At 45.6% G+C, this 19037-nt stretch overlaps 2 protein-coding genes across 6 annotated transcripts in view; one reads left to right on the forward strand and one right to left on the reverse strand.

Annotated features, from left to right (window-relative positions):
- s100v2 (S100 calcium binding protein V2) lies at positions 1 to 8850 on the reverse strand. The gene is made up of 3 exons (XM_035431258.1): positions 8673 to 8850; positions 6522 to 6653; positions 1 to 244 (listed from the first exon to the last, which is right to left on the reverse strand). Exons 1-3 carry the CDS (start codon positions 8682 to 8684, stop codon positions 74 to 76), a joined length of 315 nt encoding a protein of 104 aa, XP_035287149.1. The 5' UTR covers positions 8685 to 8850; the 3' UTR covers positions 1 to 73.
- A 3374-nt stretch (positions 8851 to 12224) lies between these two features.
- Positions 12225 to 19037, forward strand: part of LOC118233230 (disintegrin and metalloproteinase domain-containing protein 15-like) — a 30258-nt gene continuing 23445 nt past the window's right edge. For 3 of the 5 annotated variants that reach the window (XM_035428699.1, XM_035428702.1, XM_035428701.1), the window contains exons 1-2: positions 12225 to 13126; positions 16562 to 16659. In XM_035428699.1, the coding sequence (XP_035284590.1) occupies positions 12877 to 13126; positions 16562 to 16659 (348 nt within the window). In that variant the 5' untranslated portion in view covers positions 12225 to 12876. The remainder of the gene's footprint in view (positions 13127 to 16561; positions 16660 to 19037) is intronic. The other 2 variants (XM_035428703.1, XM_035428704.1) reach the window with 2 other exon arrangements.

A 19037-nucleotide genomic window follows, 5' to 3' on the forward strand; every position in this document is an offset into this window, starting at 1 on the left:
GGGGGGTTGGGGGGGTGGGGTTGGGACAGGTTGGGGGAGGGGAGGAGGTGGTGGCAGTAGTCTCCAGGCTGTCTCACAGCAGCAGACAGCTGCATTTGGTGGGGCTTGCTTGACTCAGGATGCCGTACTGGGAAGTGGCCAGGTTCTGGATCAGGGACCAGAAGTTCTTGAAGCTGACGCCTTCGCCTTCCTTCACCCCCATCATCTGCAGCACCTCCCCGAAACCCTGCTCATTGCCTGCCGTCTGTGAGGGACAAAGAGAGAGAGAAAGGGGGGGGGGAGAAAGGGATGAGAGGGAGAGAGAGGGGGGAGTGAGACAGTGAGGGTTGAGAGAGAGAGCGGAGAGTGAGAGAGTAAGAGGGGAGAGAGGGGGAAGAGGGGTTTGAGAGAGGGGGAGAGAAAGAGTAAGAGAGGGGGAGAGGGGGGAGAGTGGGGTGAGAGACAGGGAGAGTGAGAGATTGAGAAAAGGGAGAGCGAGGGGGGAGAGTGGGGGTTGAGAGAGAGTGGGAGAGGGGGTGGAGAAAGAGGAAGGATAGAGAGAGGAAGGTACAGAAAGAGGAAGAGGAAAGGAAGGAGAGAGAGGCAGAGAAAGTGGAGGAAGGAGGAGAGAAATATTAAGGGGGGGTAAAAGAGGGAGGGTAAGAGAGGTCAAGGTAAAAGAAAGAGGGAGATGGGGAGAGAGAGAGAAATGGCTTAAACAAATCATGTCTCATTACAATGCAGAGAAGCGAAGAAGGAGGGAGGAAGTCTAAGAGAAGGCGCTTGAATCCAAAGGCTGGCACAGCTTGCTGCTTAAAGGCATACTATGCAGGATCTGTGGCCTTTCTGGAGTACTGAGTTTACAATCAAAGAAGTCTCCTCCTCCATCCTCAAACCACAGCTCCGTTGAGGACAAGACACACCCATGTGTGCTGCAAGCAAAATGTTGAGTGAAGAGGTCATATCAGCGGACTACGCCCAAAGGCTCCCGTAGGAACACAGCTAATCACATTAGCAACTTTATTAGCTTTTTTCTTTTTTTTTTTTTAGAGAAGTTTGCTACATGGAGCTAGAAGGCACAAGTATTGAATTCAGTTCACTTGTCGAGATGTGTTCCCCCAGATTGAAAATGCAGGTGAGTTACTGAGCTATAAAATTTACAACTATAAACAGTGACAATAGTTCCCATAGGGGGGAACACATTTTGATGAGAGAACATAATTTGACACAAAAGGCACTGTGCTTCGACCACCTAGCTACCTAATGTTAGCTAAAAGTAATGTTAGATAAAGGTCCAACACAAAACAGGCCAGCTCCATATTGCTTTTCATCCCCTTGGCGAACTTCAGCTGACACCCTTGAGGAAAAACATTTCCAAGGTTAACTTCGGTTCTTGAATGAGCCCCATCAGTTTGTCTTTTAACTTCGCTGTGTCTGGGCTTCTTCAACCCCGCCACTGCGAAAAACAGCTAGCAACAAACACTCTGCTGAAATCTGATCCCAAACTGCAGGCTCTGTAGCCACAACCACCCCTCCCCACACCCAGAAATGTCCCGAACACGTTTTAGAATAACAAATAACAGGTAGAGGTGCAAAAAATTGGCCAGTGCATCATAGATATGGCTCAGCATTCCTGTGATGCTATTTATAGCATTTTCAGGGTAAAAATCCTGCATAGTATGCCTTTATGTATTCCATTACATTTTTTAATGGAAAGCAAGAGACAACACATTACTTTAAAAACAGCGATGGGAGACTGGAGACACTTGAACTCGAAAATGGGTGCAGCTACCATATAATTTTGATCACTCTGGGAACTGCATTCAGGCAGAGTATTTTTATTTCCAACATATTTATTTAATATATGTATACAGTAAGAAACTCCCCTTGTGATGTTTGCACCATTGCAGGACCCTACATTATAGAGACGATGCAACCCACGGCTACACAAAAGGATTATGTCTCCCTCTAGTGGTCTTCTCAGGTATGTTCCATTTAAACTGCTGTCACTGCAAGTGTGTAAGTTCCCCCCGCTAAGATTTCCTTGAATTGATCACTTGTGGGATGCCCTTTATTTCGGGAACAGCACCGGTGAAACATTGAGATCTAGAGTGAACTCCAAACAACCAACAAACACATTGCAAAACAGAGCACTTATTTATTGTTTTAAGGCTCTCAAGTTTCAATCTTGCTTCACACAAACCAAGCCGAGGGCCTTAATTCAGTATTGAAGGACGGCCCAGTGGCCTGACTTGCAGTCACTCTTACGCAAATCCCCGCCCACTGCTCTGAGGTGCTTTGTGAATGCAGGCCCAAACCTCGCCGGACCGCCAGAAAAACTCCAAGGTGGGCGGGGTGGAATTGTGAGCATGACATCATGGCCACACCCAGCAAGGCGTCGTTAAGTCTCTCAGCCGTCCCAGGCTCACGGTGTTGGAATCTCCGCCTGAGCAAAAATCTACAGGGGAAAAAAAACCAAAGCCCGATCTCTGGTACTGATTTATGAGAACGCACCGAGTGGAAGCTGTGCGTCATTTGGCCGCGGTGTTCAGCGGACGCGTCCAGTCCAACCTTATTTTCTCCCGCTTTATTTTTCTGCCCGGTCGCGAAGTAACGAGTGGCGGCTTTTGAAAGCGGCCGCGGCGGTGGGACGCGTAGCGCGGTCTGTCCGGCTGCGGACTCTCGAGCCGCACGCGGACACCCCCCGCGCGGGCGGGGTTTCGATCCCCCCCCCCCCCCCGGCGCCATCTCAGCTGTGATCCGCTCTCTGTTAGCTGCTCTGAATTTAAAAAAGCAGAAATACAAAAAGTGGCAGACTGTCCTGCTCTCCGTAAAAAGAAAAAAAAAATCGCTGAATCTTTCGCGGGAAGAAAAAACAAAAAAAACAGTACCAGACCGCCCGCCGAGTTCTGAATCTGTCGCCTCGCGGAGCGCAGAGCATGCTGGGAGGCGTAAGGACGAGGAATCCACCCAGCTATCAATCACCTCCGCTGGAGAAGTGCTGCGTGGCCGGGGGTGCGTTTTCCACGCAGTGCCTGCCTACGCAACAGCTAGCAACAAAAAAAAACAAAAACAAAAAGAAAGATTTAAAAAAAAAATGAAAACTGTGTACGGGAGCGTCTCGGGAACAGAAGCGGTGGCGGTCTGGACGTCCCGTCGCGGAACGCGGAGGCCGCGGAGGCCGACCCCGGAGGGGGACCGTGCGGCGTGCGGCGCCCATGCTAAAATACGTCCCCCCCCCGCTACTCCGGCTCACGCCCCGGGCACGCCCCGAAAAACGTGATCAAACATATCTCAGGGACTGTTGCAAAACGCCGGAAACCGGTTCAGCTGCAGCTATCTTTTCAGGAGAGTCAGATACGCTGCAACAAAAAAAAAAAAAAAAAAAAAAAAAAAAGGTTTCCATCTTGAAAACACCTGCAGGGCGGACCTGTGCGAACGGCGCGCGTTCAGCCGAGGCCGCGCGGCGCAGAGGCGATGCTGCAGGGGGCGCCGCGTAGACTCGTCGCCTTCCTGCTTTCCGTGACCCAAAAACGAAACCCACGTTCTGTCAGGCAGAAGCCACGCTGTGTTTACGCAGGTCATCCCAGTCTTAAACTACAGCACAAACTTGACTGCAGCAACCAGACCGTCTGTAAAGTGCTGCCCAGCTACACGTTTTAAATGCTGCTACGCAAAGGCAAGGATAGGCTGGTAGACTCACTCGCTGATCTAGAAATCGTCTAGGATAGCCCATCCTGTTGACTACACTTTCAATGAGGAGCCATTCAAACCTGGCAGAACTTGAGCCAGTCAAAAAACTTGACAATGAGGGCCCACTCCACCAGTCTAATTCGCCATCTATCTCAAAGGAAGGGTACTACACCAGTGACACTAGTAGAGCTTCTGCTTTCAGTTCTGCAGGGGGGAAGTGGGGGGGGGGGGGGGCTGGAGCCTATCCCAGCATGCATTGAGCAAGGGGCAGGCATATGCCCTGGACAGGTCGCCAGTCCATCGCAAGGCACACACATCGTACCTACAGAATTCAGACTCTCCAATTAGCCTGACACACACATACACATTCATTTAATCAAAGAAAGGCCCCCCACATGGGATTCAAAGCCAGGTCCTCCTTGCTGCGAGGCCACAGTGTTAGCCACTGCACCACCCTAAGATGTATTTTTACGTTTCTCGGCTCTAAAATAGCCATCGCTGCAAATAACTAAATAACAATGCTGAACACTAAAAACACAAACTCACAACTCTTCATTTGCAGCACTTTTTGTTGTTGCAGTTGTTAGGGCAACAATACCACAAGTATGACCAATTTATTTATGCACGACTGTGAAGAAGGAACACCCTGAGTCTGAGGCGGCCTGTCCAGGGCGCGTTCATGTGTCCAGCCCAGTGCATGCTGGGATAGGCTCAGAGGAGCTGAGTAACAGTCCACTGAAGGTAAAAAAGGATGCCTTGATCAGGATACAAACAGCTCACTTAAAACCAACCACAGAACCCCTAAACCATGGAGCCTATTAGCTGTAGAGCAGTGCAGGGACATTCCTTAATGGAAATGGAATATATTTTCAAATATACCGAAACAAATACATTATATATTTATTACAAGACTTAATAATGGCAAATATCATTATTTCCACTTTAAGATGTAGTAATACATTGCACAGCAATAATTCAGAGAGAGGCACAGAGGTAAAGGAGCAATCCATCCATTCATTATCTAACCTGCTTATTCCTGGTCAGTGTCGTGGGGGGAATGGAACCTATCCCATCATGCATTGGGCGAGAGGGAAAAATGGCAATCTAAGTTGAACAGGTTGCCAATCCATCGCAGGGCACACGCGTCATTCACTCACACAATCATACCTAGGGGCAATTTACAGTCTCCAATTACCTACCTGCATGTCTTTGGACTGTGTCCAGGATTAATTCAACTCAACCAGTGTTAATTAAACTCTAAGGGAGTACATATGGTCCCACTCATTTAAGTTAATTTAGCACTGGACATTTTACTGTGTATCCAGCCATTCTCTTGTAACCCCCACCAGCCGTTTACACCATAGATACACAGCTAACTCAACCTTACCAGTGTTAATTCAACTCTAAGGGAGTACATATGGTCCCACTCTGGACCGGGGCAGGACCAAATGTTATCTGTCAGAGTTGAATCAACACCGGACACTCTACGGAATACATGTTTGCTATTTTGATTGTAGGCAATGGAAGAGACTTCTCTAATCCTCACGTTTAATTTAATCTCGTCTTCATTGGCAGTAGTTATTTTTTGGCTGTACTTACGCTAAGACCTGGGAATCCGGTCAGTCTAAGGACAGTGCTGGGACAGCACACAGACACAAGCAGAACTCACAGGAGCTGATGCAGACCCAAAGCAGCAGAATTTACATGACAACACCCTCTGAGTGCTCACCAGGATTCAGAATTAAGCTATGAATTCCTCCTTTCGACAGAGGGGGCAACCCCAGCACCCCCCCCCCTCACCCCCCCAACCCCAAGACCCCACCACCTGCTCGTCCCGCCAAACCCAAGTCCCAGCGTCTTTGGAGAGGAGGGGAGAGGAGAAGAGGGGGATAGGAGAGAAGAGGACAGGTGAGGATCAGAGAGGATGGGGGAGAGAAGAGGAGGGGGAGGAGAGATGAGATAAGAGGAGAAGGGAAAGGAGGAGAGGAGAGGGGAGGAACAGTGAGGAGAGGAGAACAGAACAGAGGAGAGATGGGAGAAAAGGAGAGAGGAGAAGAAAGGTGAAGAGGGGGAGAGGAGAGATGAGGGGAAAGGAGAGGAAAGGTGAGGAGAAGAGGGGAGAAGAGAGATGAGGAGAGAAGGGGAGAAGAGAGATGTGGAGAGAAGTTGAGAGGAGAGATGAGGAGAGGTGTGGAGAGGAGGGGAGAAGAGAAGAGAGGTGTGGAGAGAATAGGAGAAGAGAGGAGAGGTGTGGAGAGGAGGGGAGAAGAGAGGAGAGGTGTGGAGAGAATAGGAGAAGAGAGGAGAGGTGTGGAGAAGAGGGGAGAAGAGAGGAGAGGTGTGGAGAGGAGGTGAGGCCCCACTGAGAAATTTTGCCCAGGGCCCCAGGAAGGCAAAAGCTGGCCCTGTCTTGAACTGTTACTTTTAGAGAGAGAGTAGGAGAGGGAGAGAACAAAGAGGAAGAGAGAGCTGTGCCATTTTCCCAGGTTCAGGAAAACCTGTGAGTGTTAAACAGGCAGACAACACCCTTCAACTCCCAGTCGACATATTTTACCTCCTAAGGAAATGGATTACAGCGTTGCCACTTCATGACTTTTTGTGAACAAATAACAAAGGCTGAGCAGGCGTAAAATTTTTAATTTTTTTTAAACCCACTCTTTTCAGAGTCAAGTTTCTGTACAGACCGCGACCCTCAGGGTTCCACGTTGCGTTCGAGAATTCTGGCGCACACGAATCACCCGCTGTTCTTTCAATTCCTGATATGAGGAAATAGCAGTAGGAACCACGCCCTTAGAAAGCAGACTGAATGGCGGGCGTGGCCGATGGGGGTGGGGGGTTGCTGACTGTACCTTGGCGAGGTTTGGCAGCTGGCTGGAGAGGAGATTCTTGAACTCGTCGATCTTCAGCGTGGAGCTGTTTCCGCCGCCGGCCGAGTGGAATTGTGTGACCAGGGTATTTATGGCCTTCTCTAGATCGGAGGGCTGTGGACCAGAAGGACTCTCAGGCTAGGCAATCTGACCACAGTACCGTCCACAAGCATGACCACAACCACAGTAATTACTATTATATGCAAGGAAATAAGGGTAATGTTGAAAAAGGTGAGAATAATAGTAATAGTAACAGTAACAATAAAGCAAATAAAAAACGTGTCTCATCAATATTGCGAGAAGAAGAAAGTGGTAGTACGGGTTATTCCAGTGCTCCTAACAGTTTTAACATTCAAATGGCCAGTTATTTACCGCGGGAATACACCGTGACGATCTCCGCGCTCGTGAACAATTTAATTATTTAACGGTCAATGTGGCAAGAGCAGAGACTCGGCGAGAACTGGAATGGCCTCGTCTTCGTTCTCCCTCCTGACGAACATTCATAGGTGTAGGCTACTATAATGTGTACATTCATTCGGGGCCACATTCCTACATTTTTTTTCAGACACTACATCCGTCTTTAAGTGCATACCGAAGTTTTGCATGCCGTCCTGCTCTGCGCTTAAGGAGAGTCATCCTCACAAACACATTCCTGTGACATCAGATATTTCTGTCGGAATTTAATGCATCTGACTGAAAGACCGAAACTAAAATGCAATTGTTGTCCGTTTTATTAAATTACTCCGAATGAGTGGTTCAGGTAGGTTTTATATGACGCAATCACGTTGAATTTAAATCCAACAGTACCCAAAATGCAAATGCGCTTTTAAGCACAAATGAGCGTCAAAGAGAACTGCAGTGTGTGACTCCTTCAGTTTTCCCAGTGATTCAGGCACCTGTAATACCTGCAAATCGAGCCGAGACAGCTGCCGCGTTCGCTGCTATTTGTCCTCGGGGCGTGCTTGAGACCGCAAACTCCAGTTGAGCAATAAACGGGGATTAGCCCAAATTCTGGGGGTTTAGTGAGTAACCCATCTAAATGTTTCCCCCGCAAAATCGAACGGGTCGAGAAACTGGGAGATGGCCCGCATTCCTCTTGCAGCGAATTTGAACGGCGGCGATTAAACGGTTAACTCCCATATTGGGGAACGAGGCTGTATGATTTACGGCAACAACGGTCCGTGCCGCGCCTACAGCCTGCAATGGAGCCTATGTCTTGTTCAAAACTCTGTCAAAGGCACGTGCATCATATGCTTTTATATATATATATTTAAAAGATATATATATATATTTTAAAGACTCACTTTATTTATTAACTGTGATGGTAACTTTACCGAGACCGACAGTCGGAGAACTCCTAAATTTTCTTCTACCTGTCTATCTGCGCTTCCGTCGCTAACAGACAGATGGATCACGTTACTCAATCCGAACGCCTACATGAGCGCGCAGGATCTTCGGCGCGAGACCGCGGCGCGCTGCCTCACACTGGCCATAGGAATGCAGAGAGCCTTATTGATTTCCCGTGGTTTTCATTTCCCTCCGCGGGGGCCAGAAACGGCCTGTGCTGCGGCGACGCAAAAAATGGAAGAAAGTAAGACTTCCACGGCATACATATTGTTGCTGTGCCACCTATCTGTGGGTTACATACAGACTCCGCAAAAGGCATGTGTCGGTATTCGTGCACGCCCTGTTGGCATACACACCCGTTCAATTATTTTAAATGGGAAAAAAGTCCTGAATTCGAACTCGCCGCTATGCAAGGTATGAACTCGTGTAGATTAAATAACCAAGTTTCTGCAGCAATAATACCGAAGCAAATTATTTGCGAAAAATGTTTTTAATAGGTGGTGATAGTCTACTACACACAGTTAACAACATTTAAATCTTAACATACTTGGACATATATCCCCTTAATTCGGACTAAATATGACAATCTATAAAGTAAAATAACGTTGCGCGTAAAGAGTCTCTGAACGTTTTCACAATAGATAGCTACAAGTGAACTGACAACTTGGCCTGCCTCTTGAAAAAAAACCCTCATAACTACACGAATATAGTCCACGAAGACCGTCGTGCACTTATGGCCATTTCTCCCCTCTTTGTTTCCACGATTTTAAAGAAAGTTTACCATACCTGTGCCGCCATTTGGGGTTCCTTCTTTTTGGTCTTTCCTGTTAAAAGTAAACTTTTCTTTCTGCGAAGCTCAGTAATTGTAACTTCGTTCCCTGAAGAGTTCCTCACAGTTCCATTGCCTCTGTCATACCTTGGCTGGCGTCCCGTATCCTCCCACTCGACGAAAAAAAAAAAGTGCAACTGGATTCCACCTTCCGTGTCAGTCAGAGGAATGAAAGCTGTGGGGAAACTTTCAGTGTGCTGAAATCCAGTTCACTGGGATTGTTAACTTAACAGGGCGTGGAAGACTGACGTGTGTAAAAACTGGACTGTAGTCTTTTCTGGTGCGTTTTTGTTAACTAAAAAAAAGTTTAAAGTAACCAGTCTTACAAACTATGTACATGCATTCTAAGTACATCTGGAACCTTTTAGGAATATTTGGCACGTTTTTCATTTAAGCAACAGCGAGCTGCAAGTTTAGACTGGCGTGAGTCAGTTTTCCTTTTGTACGGTTGCGCACGTTAACCCCTGCGCTGATGCATCTTAGGATAAAATACCCACCCAGTACTGACCTGTTCATTCAATTATTTACCTTCGAACGTGGTTGTTACTTTTCCTGGACATAATGACCCGTGATTTGAATAAACCACCAAAACAGAATAAATAGACCATCGAAAACAGTCTTTTTAAAATCTTGTAGAACACCGTAATGCCACTGGATGTGGTAAAAACGGGGGGTGGGGGACAAGAGAAACCACATTGCTGATTTTATGGATTTTTACATTGTTTTTACTGGAAGTTGGTAAAAAATGATTCATATTTTCTCTTCACTCATAAATAAACGCATAGACCTACAATAATGCATTTGGGTTTCTAAATCTAAATAAAAGCAAAATCATGGATTTGGAGTTTTTTTAGCTTGTAATGTAGGCTAATATTGTTATAATAATAATAATAATAATACAATTTGTGGAAATTAATTTGGAATGCAGTTGATTATCTCCAAAGACAGCATGATTGACGTGTCAGTGGGCGACAGTCCGATTGTGTCACTTCGTCTCCAGACCAGTCAGATAGGTCTACATAGCCTACGTTTTTCGAATGAAGGCTGGGATTAGAAATAGGGTTGGGTCGGCTGATCCCGAATCGATTGCTGGAGGTCAGAATGTACTCAATGCGTAGATTCCACATTCGGATCACAGCTCTTCCTCCCGGTCTTCCTGGAAGAGGCGGGTCTGACCGGTTTGCATTTGGTCGCAAGTTCACAGCATTTGTACAGCAGCGGCCTGCACTTCTCGTGCCGCGGGAGTTGCCCATTGGCTACACTGTCTTAACTGGAGCTAATTGGTGCTATGACTCGCGCAGTGGTTCGCGTTGCTGCCAAGTGTTAAATTGCCGGAATAATCAGTTTATAGCTTGAAGATGGTAGACACCACCAGGATTTAAAAAATACATTTTCCTTATAATTCCACAGATTCTGTTATTCTGTGTCGTTTTTTTAATGAACGGAGATTATTAGTAATGGGGATGCCAGTAGGCTATTACTATATCCCCATTATTAATTACCATTACTTTTTCAGCAAGGCAACGGTCGAGGCAGAAATGATTCCTGGGTAATGCAGTCGGTCAATGAGTTCAATGGTACTCTGTGGTGTAGGCTAAGCATGGAGTATAGGCCTGCATTAGTTTAGTTTAGCACAGTATAGTCAGATAATCACAGATTACTGACCCGAATGCACAGGGATTTATCTGCCGAACAAACAGTAGAACTGCTTTTCATAAGTGCCTTGTTTCCCTCATGCTAAGCATTATTTTCCAATTAAAAAACACCAGTCAGCAAGATTTTTGGGCACCTGTGCTACATAACATCAGACAAAATAAACACTAGCTGTCTTTGTATTGTTTCTCGGAGAGAAAAGGTTTAATCAAGTCTGATGACTGCAAAAAAAAAACATTTAATACTTGTGAGATGTGAGGAGTTGCAACAATCAATTATACAGGATTGAGGGTTAGTAGAACTACAGTAAAATGGGTCATTAGATCATGTATGATGGAGCATAGTTTACTCAGAGTACATTTGATACTTGACTCATATGAACTCTGTCAGTTAGAGACGAACTAACACATTTTATTGTGTACTCCCCAGAGTACAGCACAACCTCATAGAGATATTCAAATGAAACAATTGACAGTCAAAATATTCAAATGCTTAAAGTCTAGGTGTGTTAATTTGAAGGTTTGACAATTTACATGCACACACACACACACACATATAATGTGAGGGGTATATGATGTCAAGAAATATGATGCAACAATTATTTATCTGCACCGATAGATATTTTCTGTCCACAAGAGGGCAGCGTGTCAGAACAGCAATCAGAATCTCAACAGGCCAGAAGCGCAACAGTTTGGATAGGGGGAATCCCGGTGCTAGGCGTGGCTTTATATTCCTACTCTGATGAGTATATTGCTCAGTTCCTGTCGGGAGGTGGTTTTTATCGCTCTTCCACTGAACGCCCGGCCAAGAAAGATAAACGGGGTTATTAAGATATCAATGGCAGGAGTCATAAGCGGTGTCATTTGTGACTCATACAATAGATTCGATGCGGTTACATGAATCGCGTTCCTCTGCTAGTCTAGACGGAATCACAGCCTCGATCCATCCCGTTACAAGAAAACTACTCCAATACAAGCAGTTTGAGTCTTAGGGTATTTGTTCTAGAAAATGTGAAACAGCCGAGCCGATAATGCAGCGAGGTTCGGTTATGACTAGTTAAGAGAGTCAAGGTCTATCTGGAGGTCACAGTATTAATATGCAGTGTCTGGGTGGCCCTGCGTCTAGCTGTGTTTCCATATGCCTTTTCTGTTTGTGGTAGATGCTTTTCTTGGGATCAATAAAGCAAATTCAGTTCACCTATTCAAACTAGTTCAATTCAAAGCAGTTTGTAGGCTATGTTTAACTGCATTTTTTAAATAGTTAACACAAACAGTAACAAGAGAAGAGTAACAATGGTGTGCAGCATTGTGTGAATGGGTTATGACGCATTAGTAACTCACAGTAGGCTACCTGATTATTGGATAGTCCATTTAGCAAGTATGGCTGTGAATATTAGTTATGTGTGAACTCGTAAAAATATGATACATGGAGGACTCGGAGGAAGGTTTCTATGCTGTTTTACACAGTGAATCTTATTGCTTTTATGTTCGTCTGTTGATTAGGCCATTTGGATTCGGACAATGTATTTTTGCATTTCCGTCCTTTAGCTTAGAGATGGTGTCAAAAGGGTTCCTAAAACACAATTAAGGCCCAAAAGTTAAATATTTCAACAATTGTAATAACTGGAGTTCAAAAGGCTCGTCTATGCAAAGGTCTGGGAAAATGAGCAGTCATTTGCAGTGTAGTTTATTTATTTGTATTAACTGCTTGTCTATCACTAACGCTGTTGTTTGGATAACATCTCTCTCACAGCCCAACAAATGTAGTGCAGACTACTCGCGCAGCAGAGCAGCAGTTAGCTATAACTTCGCCGCGGATTGAAACGTGAGCGCCCAGGGATCCGGGCAACGAACAGTTAACACCCAAATAAAATCTCTTCGCTTTACTCCCCGGATTACACCATCGCTGCAGGACTGACTCTCCGCCAAACGCAGCTCCGTTAGAGCGCTTGGGAGACGCACAAGTTGAACTAACGGGCACGGGACTCTTGCCGCACACTATAGCCTACAAAGAACAGTAGCGTAACGATAGGCTAGTCTAACTACACAACAGTGGACCACTGTTGGTATATTTAAATACCTGTAATAAATGTAAACAGGGGATGAAGCGTACGATTTTAACAGAACCGTTAAACCGAATCAGCTACTTAACGGGACGCTTGTCTTCATCTGTTATTGGTGTGTCAAGTTAGCGCGCGCTGGAGCGGATCTGAGGCGGCGGCACCTGCTCAGGACGGCATTTATTTTTACACCCAGTACTTATATTCACTAGGATTTTTAGCTCTAATTTTGGATGTTGCAACAATTCCAGTACCTAAAACATTCTCAGTAGACATTGTGGTGGTAGCCTACCCTTCGTTGTCACTGCATTTGCAGGCAAAAATGAAACCGTTTACCTCGTACAACTGTACGTTGATGTGTCGGACGGACTCGACAGCTGCTACCAGTTCGAACAAGACAGTTTCATGCTCATACCAAGCGGAATGGTATTTATTAGCCTGATGGGAATATGAAGACGACATGGTGCCAGGTGTTTTCAATGCAGGCCCCAGTCGTTATGTTGGAGACATCGCTTATAGTTATAATATGCGGTACCATTTCTAAAACGGTAGCGGTAGCTAACAGCAGTTTCGGATTACAGAACGACGTTGGTTTGCAAACCCCTTTGTCCGTGGACAAAGTGCCAAATTTCCCGAGGACAGCGACAGCTGAAGCGAAAGCTCTGAGTGAGACAACAACACCTCTCTCTTTCCATAAAAGTAGGTAAAGCAGCGACTTAACTCTCTTATTGGAATTTAAAATGAGCATGCATGCAGTTTTGAAATTAACGGAGTTCACTTAGCCTCATCCCTGGCACACTACTGTTGAACTAGCATTGCGCAATCCTTGTTGCCAAATGTTGTACTGCTTTCCAAAAATATTTACAACCTCGTATGACACACTTAAAGGGATATTTACTGTCTTTAAATCTTAGATTAAAATGAATTAGCCTACTCAAATTGATTAGTTTTTTCAACATATTGCCTTTGGGGGTTTTGAACCCGTTGATGGGTGCCACTAGCCTACCCCTAACAGTAACAGTAAGAGCTTTTAATGGTTTTCATTCTATTTGTGACTGCAGGAGTTCTGTTGCCACTATTGCGTGATTTGTTGAGATGAACCTCGTTAATTTTGTCCTCAGGAAGCCTATTCAGTAGCTGTCAGCTTCCGTGGCAATATGAATGATTTAATTGAATGTATTTTTATGAAAAATGTTGCAGTATCTGAAAGTGTATGAAATATGTATATTTCCCCATATCTTTCGAAGCGATGAAATATATGTTTTGATCTGGATAACAGATTATATTTCAATATTTTTGCACTGTTCCATTTCCATAATTGTCAGGCCAGTCAATGACAAAAGAGTGCAGCCACTGACAAGAGACAGAGTTAGGTTTAGAGCAGGGGTGCACAACTCCGGTCCTGGAGGGTGGATCCTTGTGCTGGTTTTTGATCCAACCGATTACCTTAGTTTCAGTTCTCTGACAGCTCTATAAACTACGCCGGTTCACTCCTGTACTTGAGCACAGTAAAAATCTTTAGGACACACTGCTGATCTGAGAGTCTGAGCTCAAGTCTGCAGTCGGAGATCAAGAAATGATTCATCCAATTAAATAATTAAGAGAAGTTCGCTCAAAATCCTGAAATAGGTCAGCACTTGTTGCGCACCCCTGGTTTAGAGACAAAAACGGACGGTCCTGTCCTGTCTTTGAGAAAATAGATGCTGCTGTGGGCTTCGTCCCCACGGTGAGTTTTAAAGTAGCCACCTAGACACACCAATCCCCCGTACTTGCCGACACACTTCCAATAAATGAGCCAAACCAAGCGGAGAAAAGTGCAAGCAGTACTTCATACTTCTTTCGCATGCATTGATTATAGGCCGCAGGTCATCAGGTTCTGGGTGAGTAAGCCAGTAATAATCTAAGACAAATCCAAGGCATGCAGGCAAACAGCATTCGAAGGCCAAAACAATTTTCCACGTAAAGGTATCCAAGCAACATTTTGCTAAAATAAACCGAAGCAAAACACTTGTGCTTAACGATTCAAGGCGTAGAGATAGTATTCATAAGGATAGTGTAAGCAGCTTAGCATTGGAAAACTCAACTGTAGGCTGGTGGTGTCTTATCAACTTTCTGAACCGGGCTGACCTGAGACGCCATCTTTAAGGTTCAAAAGTGTCTGACAATCTTTCAAAGTAAAAGCCTCAACGAAAAAAAGATGAAAGCTGCATGAACATGTTTATACATACCCAGACCCATACCCCAGGGGAAGAAGCATATTTGTATTGAGTGTGGACTGAACATGACACCAAAGAAACGGGACAGCACGGGCTATGAATTGGAGCAGGGGTGCACAAGTCCGGCCCGTCTGCATGCTGGTTTTTTGTTCCAACCAGTTTCCTTAAGTTTTAGTTTTCTGACAGCTCTATAAACTACGCTGGTTCGCTCCTGTACTTGAGCACAGTAAAATCTGTAGGATATAAATGTGCAGTCTGCAGCTGTAGCTGCTGCTTATGCAAAAGGTCAGATCCTGATATGATTGAGCCAGTTACATAATTAAGAGCCAAATGTTGGCGCAAAATCCTGAAACGGATCTGCCCTTGTTGTGCACCCGAGTTAGAGGCTGATATTTTTGCACTGCGTGAGAATTTTGTGTTGCACCGTCCTGCTGTCTGTGGAAACCGTTGGCCTGGCGCGTAGCCTGCCTCCAACAAAAGCGTGAGTTTTCCTCGCTGATTTAGGGTAAGGACATTTCTCCCAGCGTGTTACCTTTCAGTTGAGTTTTACAAAGATTTGGAGGGTAAAGGAATAGTGAACTCCTTACTAATATTGCTAACAGCTCCCCACATGTTGCTCAGTTGAGCAGAAGCTTGCTGAGGCTTTCATCGCTTGGTTTGTTGCGTTGATTGGGTGGTTACCATTGGTTACCAGCAGCAGATGTCATGCTTCGAGTATGCGGCAAATGCGTGGCGCAATATGACCGAGCCTCTGGAAGGAAAGCTGTGACTCATCCAGGATGGTTCTGTGTGCTGGAGGGTGGGGCGTCAGGGCATGGCTCTGTGTGATTGACAGGTTGGCCAATATACCTCCACGTCTATCAATCTTTAGCACGTGGGTCCATTCTGTATTGATCCGTAGCCTTTCCTTGCATCCATTATTTAATACGGTTGTTCGACTGTAGTTGGCCATTACTTTTGTTTTGTGGACAATTTGCAGGCAGCATTTATTTGCATGTTAATCCCTCCGATCAGGTGTCCAGGTAGGTGGATGATGCCAAGGATAAAGTTTATGATCGCTGTAAGGGTGATTTTCAAATGCTTAGTACATCCAACAGGTCATCACATTACATCACATTACATCACGTAACATCACATTACATCACGTAGCATTACATTTGCGGACTTGCAAGCGCAACGTTTACGTTACAGCCATTTAGCGAACGCTCTTGTCCAGTGCAAGAGAACGCAGGTGCATTCACCCACGCAAGGCTATCTGAGCTGCAGCCCCAGACCTGGCTAACGACCCGCGCATGTGAGCGAACGTATCCGCCCGCAGCACCACTCCAGCTGTAAATGTCAGCCAGCGAGGCGAAACACCTGAGATCGGTGACAGCAGAAGCGCTTCGGAAGAAGTGTCATTAGCCTCCTGCCCCCAGGACACGTATTCTGACAGAACTTACCCGTGGAGCCTGATTATAAAGGCTGCAAAGGCGCTTCCTATTAACTGTGCCACAGTCGTGATTAATCTTTTATTTCGCTTGGCAGACACGCCTGTCCCAGGGCTGCTCGTGTACCTTGCGTTGTCATGTTGACACCCAGTTAGCCGTAGCAGTTAGCTATAGTTATTAGCCATTGCAGTTAGCCATAGCAGTTAGCCTTTGCAATTAGAAAAGGCTATTAGCCTTAGCAGTTAGGCATAGTAATTAGCCTTAGCAGATAGTTATAGCTATTAGCTTTAGCAGTTAGCCACAGCAATGAACTATTAACAGAAGCAATTCAGGTTGTGTGCACAAGTGCTCAAGGGTACAGGGGGTAGTTCCACTCTTTGAATTTGAGCCTGCAACCATCAGATTTTGAGCCAAGCGCCCCAACAATACACGGGAATCACTGGAAGGGGTTTGTGGGGACTGACCTATCTCGAAATTGTCCTCCCCAGGTTCTGGGCTCCAAGGCAGGGGAGTCGGGCAGCCAGAGAGGACCAGGCCCTTTGTAGTGGTGGAGGGGGAGAGGAGGAGTCTTAAAGAAGCCTTGCAGGTAAAACTCACCTCCCCCAACTCTCCAATACCCCCACTGTGTTTCCCTCAAAAATATGTTCACTGATGCAGGACTATGCACAGGGAGTGGGGGAGTATATTAACCCTCTGTGTGTTCTTACCTCAGCATTCTTAAACTGATGTAACAATCACTGGTAATTGTAAGCAGTGCTTTTCCTAACAAAAATGTAACGTTATTATGACAGCACATATAGACCCAAGGAAGTACTTTTATCACACATAATATTTAACTAGAAATAATAAAAGAACCATGACTCACAAGGAGCAGCGTTGAAGATATTTTCCACCACTCATGCATGATTTCCAGAAAGGGATTTTTGTTGAACTCCTTTCAGACATATTGTTACAACGTCATAAGAAAGCCTACATTCACCCTTATGGTTGTGATCAATCCACCCAGGGGTTTGAGTGTTTTTTCCCCACTGAGTTAGGGTTAGGAGTTTTTCTTAAACCTTAATTGCTCACTTTTGGAGGGTTTCAGGCGTGTTTTTTGCCCAGTTCTTCTGTAATGCTTCTTTGTGACAGTGTCTTTGTAAAAAAAAAAAAAAACTCTATACAAATAAAGCTGAATTGAGTCAAAAAAAAACATATTCAAAGAACAAAGAAAATAGCATTGAGTAGAAGACATACTTCCTCAGTGGTGTGCACGTGTGTGATTGACAGGTCTCCCTGTGCAACCGAAGAGCTATGGCATGTCCATTATCTGCCAATGACAGACGCTGCAGATATTTGTTCAGGATGTAAAACTTCATTTGTTTTTTTCCTACAAAAGCAACAATACAACTGTAGACATTGTGCTGTTACAGTACATTGCACAATAGGTTTTTACTACGGCGTGGAGCTTGACCTGGTGGAAAAACAGGTCAGTGTGCTGATTTGTAGTTCATTGGCGTGAACGAGGAGTCGCACAGGAAATGGACTTAAGCATTTCCTGTCCGTGAAGTCCATCCCCGCCCTCCTATCCCGGTGTCGGTTTTCAGGTCAGACTTTTCCAGGCCGGAAGATCCAGGGAAAGTGCCCGTTCCCCTTCGGAATGCACGCGTCCTTCCGACTGGCGATATGAGAGGGGTGAAAGGAAGCGGTGCTGCGGATTCCGTCGTTTCCCACGGCGACGCTTACTCTGAGGAAAGCGCGTGCGTGCACCTGGACCGTGCTGCAAAAAAAAAGGACTGAACATTTGGGCAGCTCCTTTGACCTTTTGAAGTGTATGATACTTGTTTAGAATCCTCTTAACTTTCTAATACTGATGTAACAATCACTGCTGGAGGCAATGGAGTTCTGGAACACTGACTGGAAAAACGTTCCAAATAAACCGACTGTTGAAAGACTTAACAACTTTGCGTGAATGCACAGTTCAGAAAGTCAAGCTTTCACATACAGTCCATGTCTACACTGAATTAGAGTAAGGGTGTTGCACTTTATACACACACACACACACACACACACGCTCACTCGCACACACAGCTGTAGTGAGCCGGTCAGGAGAGTGGCTTATCCACGTGCAGAACCTCAGGCGTGTGCGTGGCTCTCACGCATTTAGGACGTGTGAACGTAAGAGGCTCACCAGCGTCTCAGCCCCGATCTGGATCAGAAGGGCCAGATCCTCTCTGGTCCATGACTCATCGTTGCTGCGGTAACCACGGTGCCCTGTCCCCGGAACATTCCCTTTCCATGGGCAGGCTGCGCAGTGCCGGACGACGGGAGACGTAATCTAATCAGTGTCTATTTAATTAAGGCAGCACGCTGGAAATGCCACACGTGATTGGTTTGATTTCCGGGGCGATTCGCCAGCCGATTGCTGTTCTACGCAGGAAGGAAATCGTTTGCCACCGCCGTTTGAGGTTTTCCTCCCCCGTTTGAGGGGTTTTCTTCGCCGTTGAGGGTTTTTCTCCCCACTGGGAGTTTTTTTTTTAGCTCATGTACTTGCCATTTGGGGGTTCAGGCCTGGCTTTTGCTCTTTTCTGCCAGTCTTTGAAGCGTCTTTGCGACAGTTTTTTGTAAAAAGCACTAAACAGACAAATAACAAATAACCCTCCGCTCTCTGAGCTGTGCGTTAGGTGGACTGAGTAATCCCCCGGCCAACTCGTCTCTCAGGCCAGCTGAATAGCATTTTTGTGGTGTGGTTATGACTCAACAAGCAATAATCCTCAATATCTAAGCCATGTCTACTCTACTTAAGGTTGTTTAATCCCTCTTTCCCGTTGGTTGATTTTATTCCTCTCTCCTGGAAGCCAGTTACACCCCCACTTCCTCTGACCAAAAATTGAATAAACTACAATATATTTAAATAAACTATATAAAATCAAGGTACTGCCACACAAAATACATTTGTGTAACATATATTTTTTATTATATTTT

The sequence above is a fragment of the Anguilla anguilla genome, chromosome 8, assembly GCF_013347855.1.
Source record: "Anguilla anguilla isolate fAngAng1 chromosome 8, fAngAng1.pri, whole genome shotgun sequence".
In the NCBI taxonomy this organism is placed as follows: domain Eukaryota; kingdom Metazoa; phylum Chordata; class Actinopteri; order Anguilliformes; family Anguillidae; genus Anguilla; species Anguilla anguilla.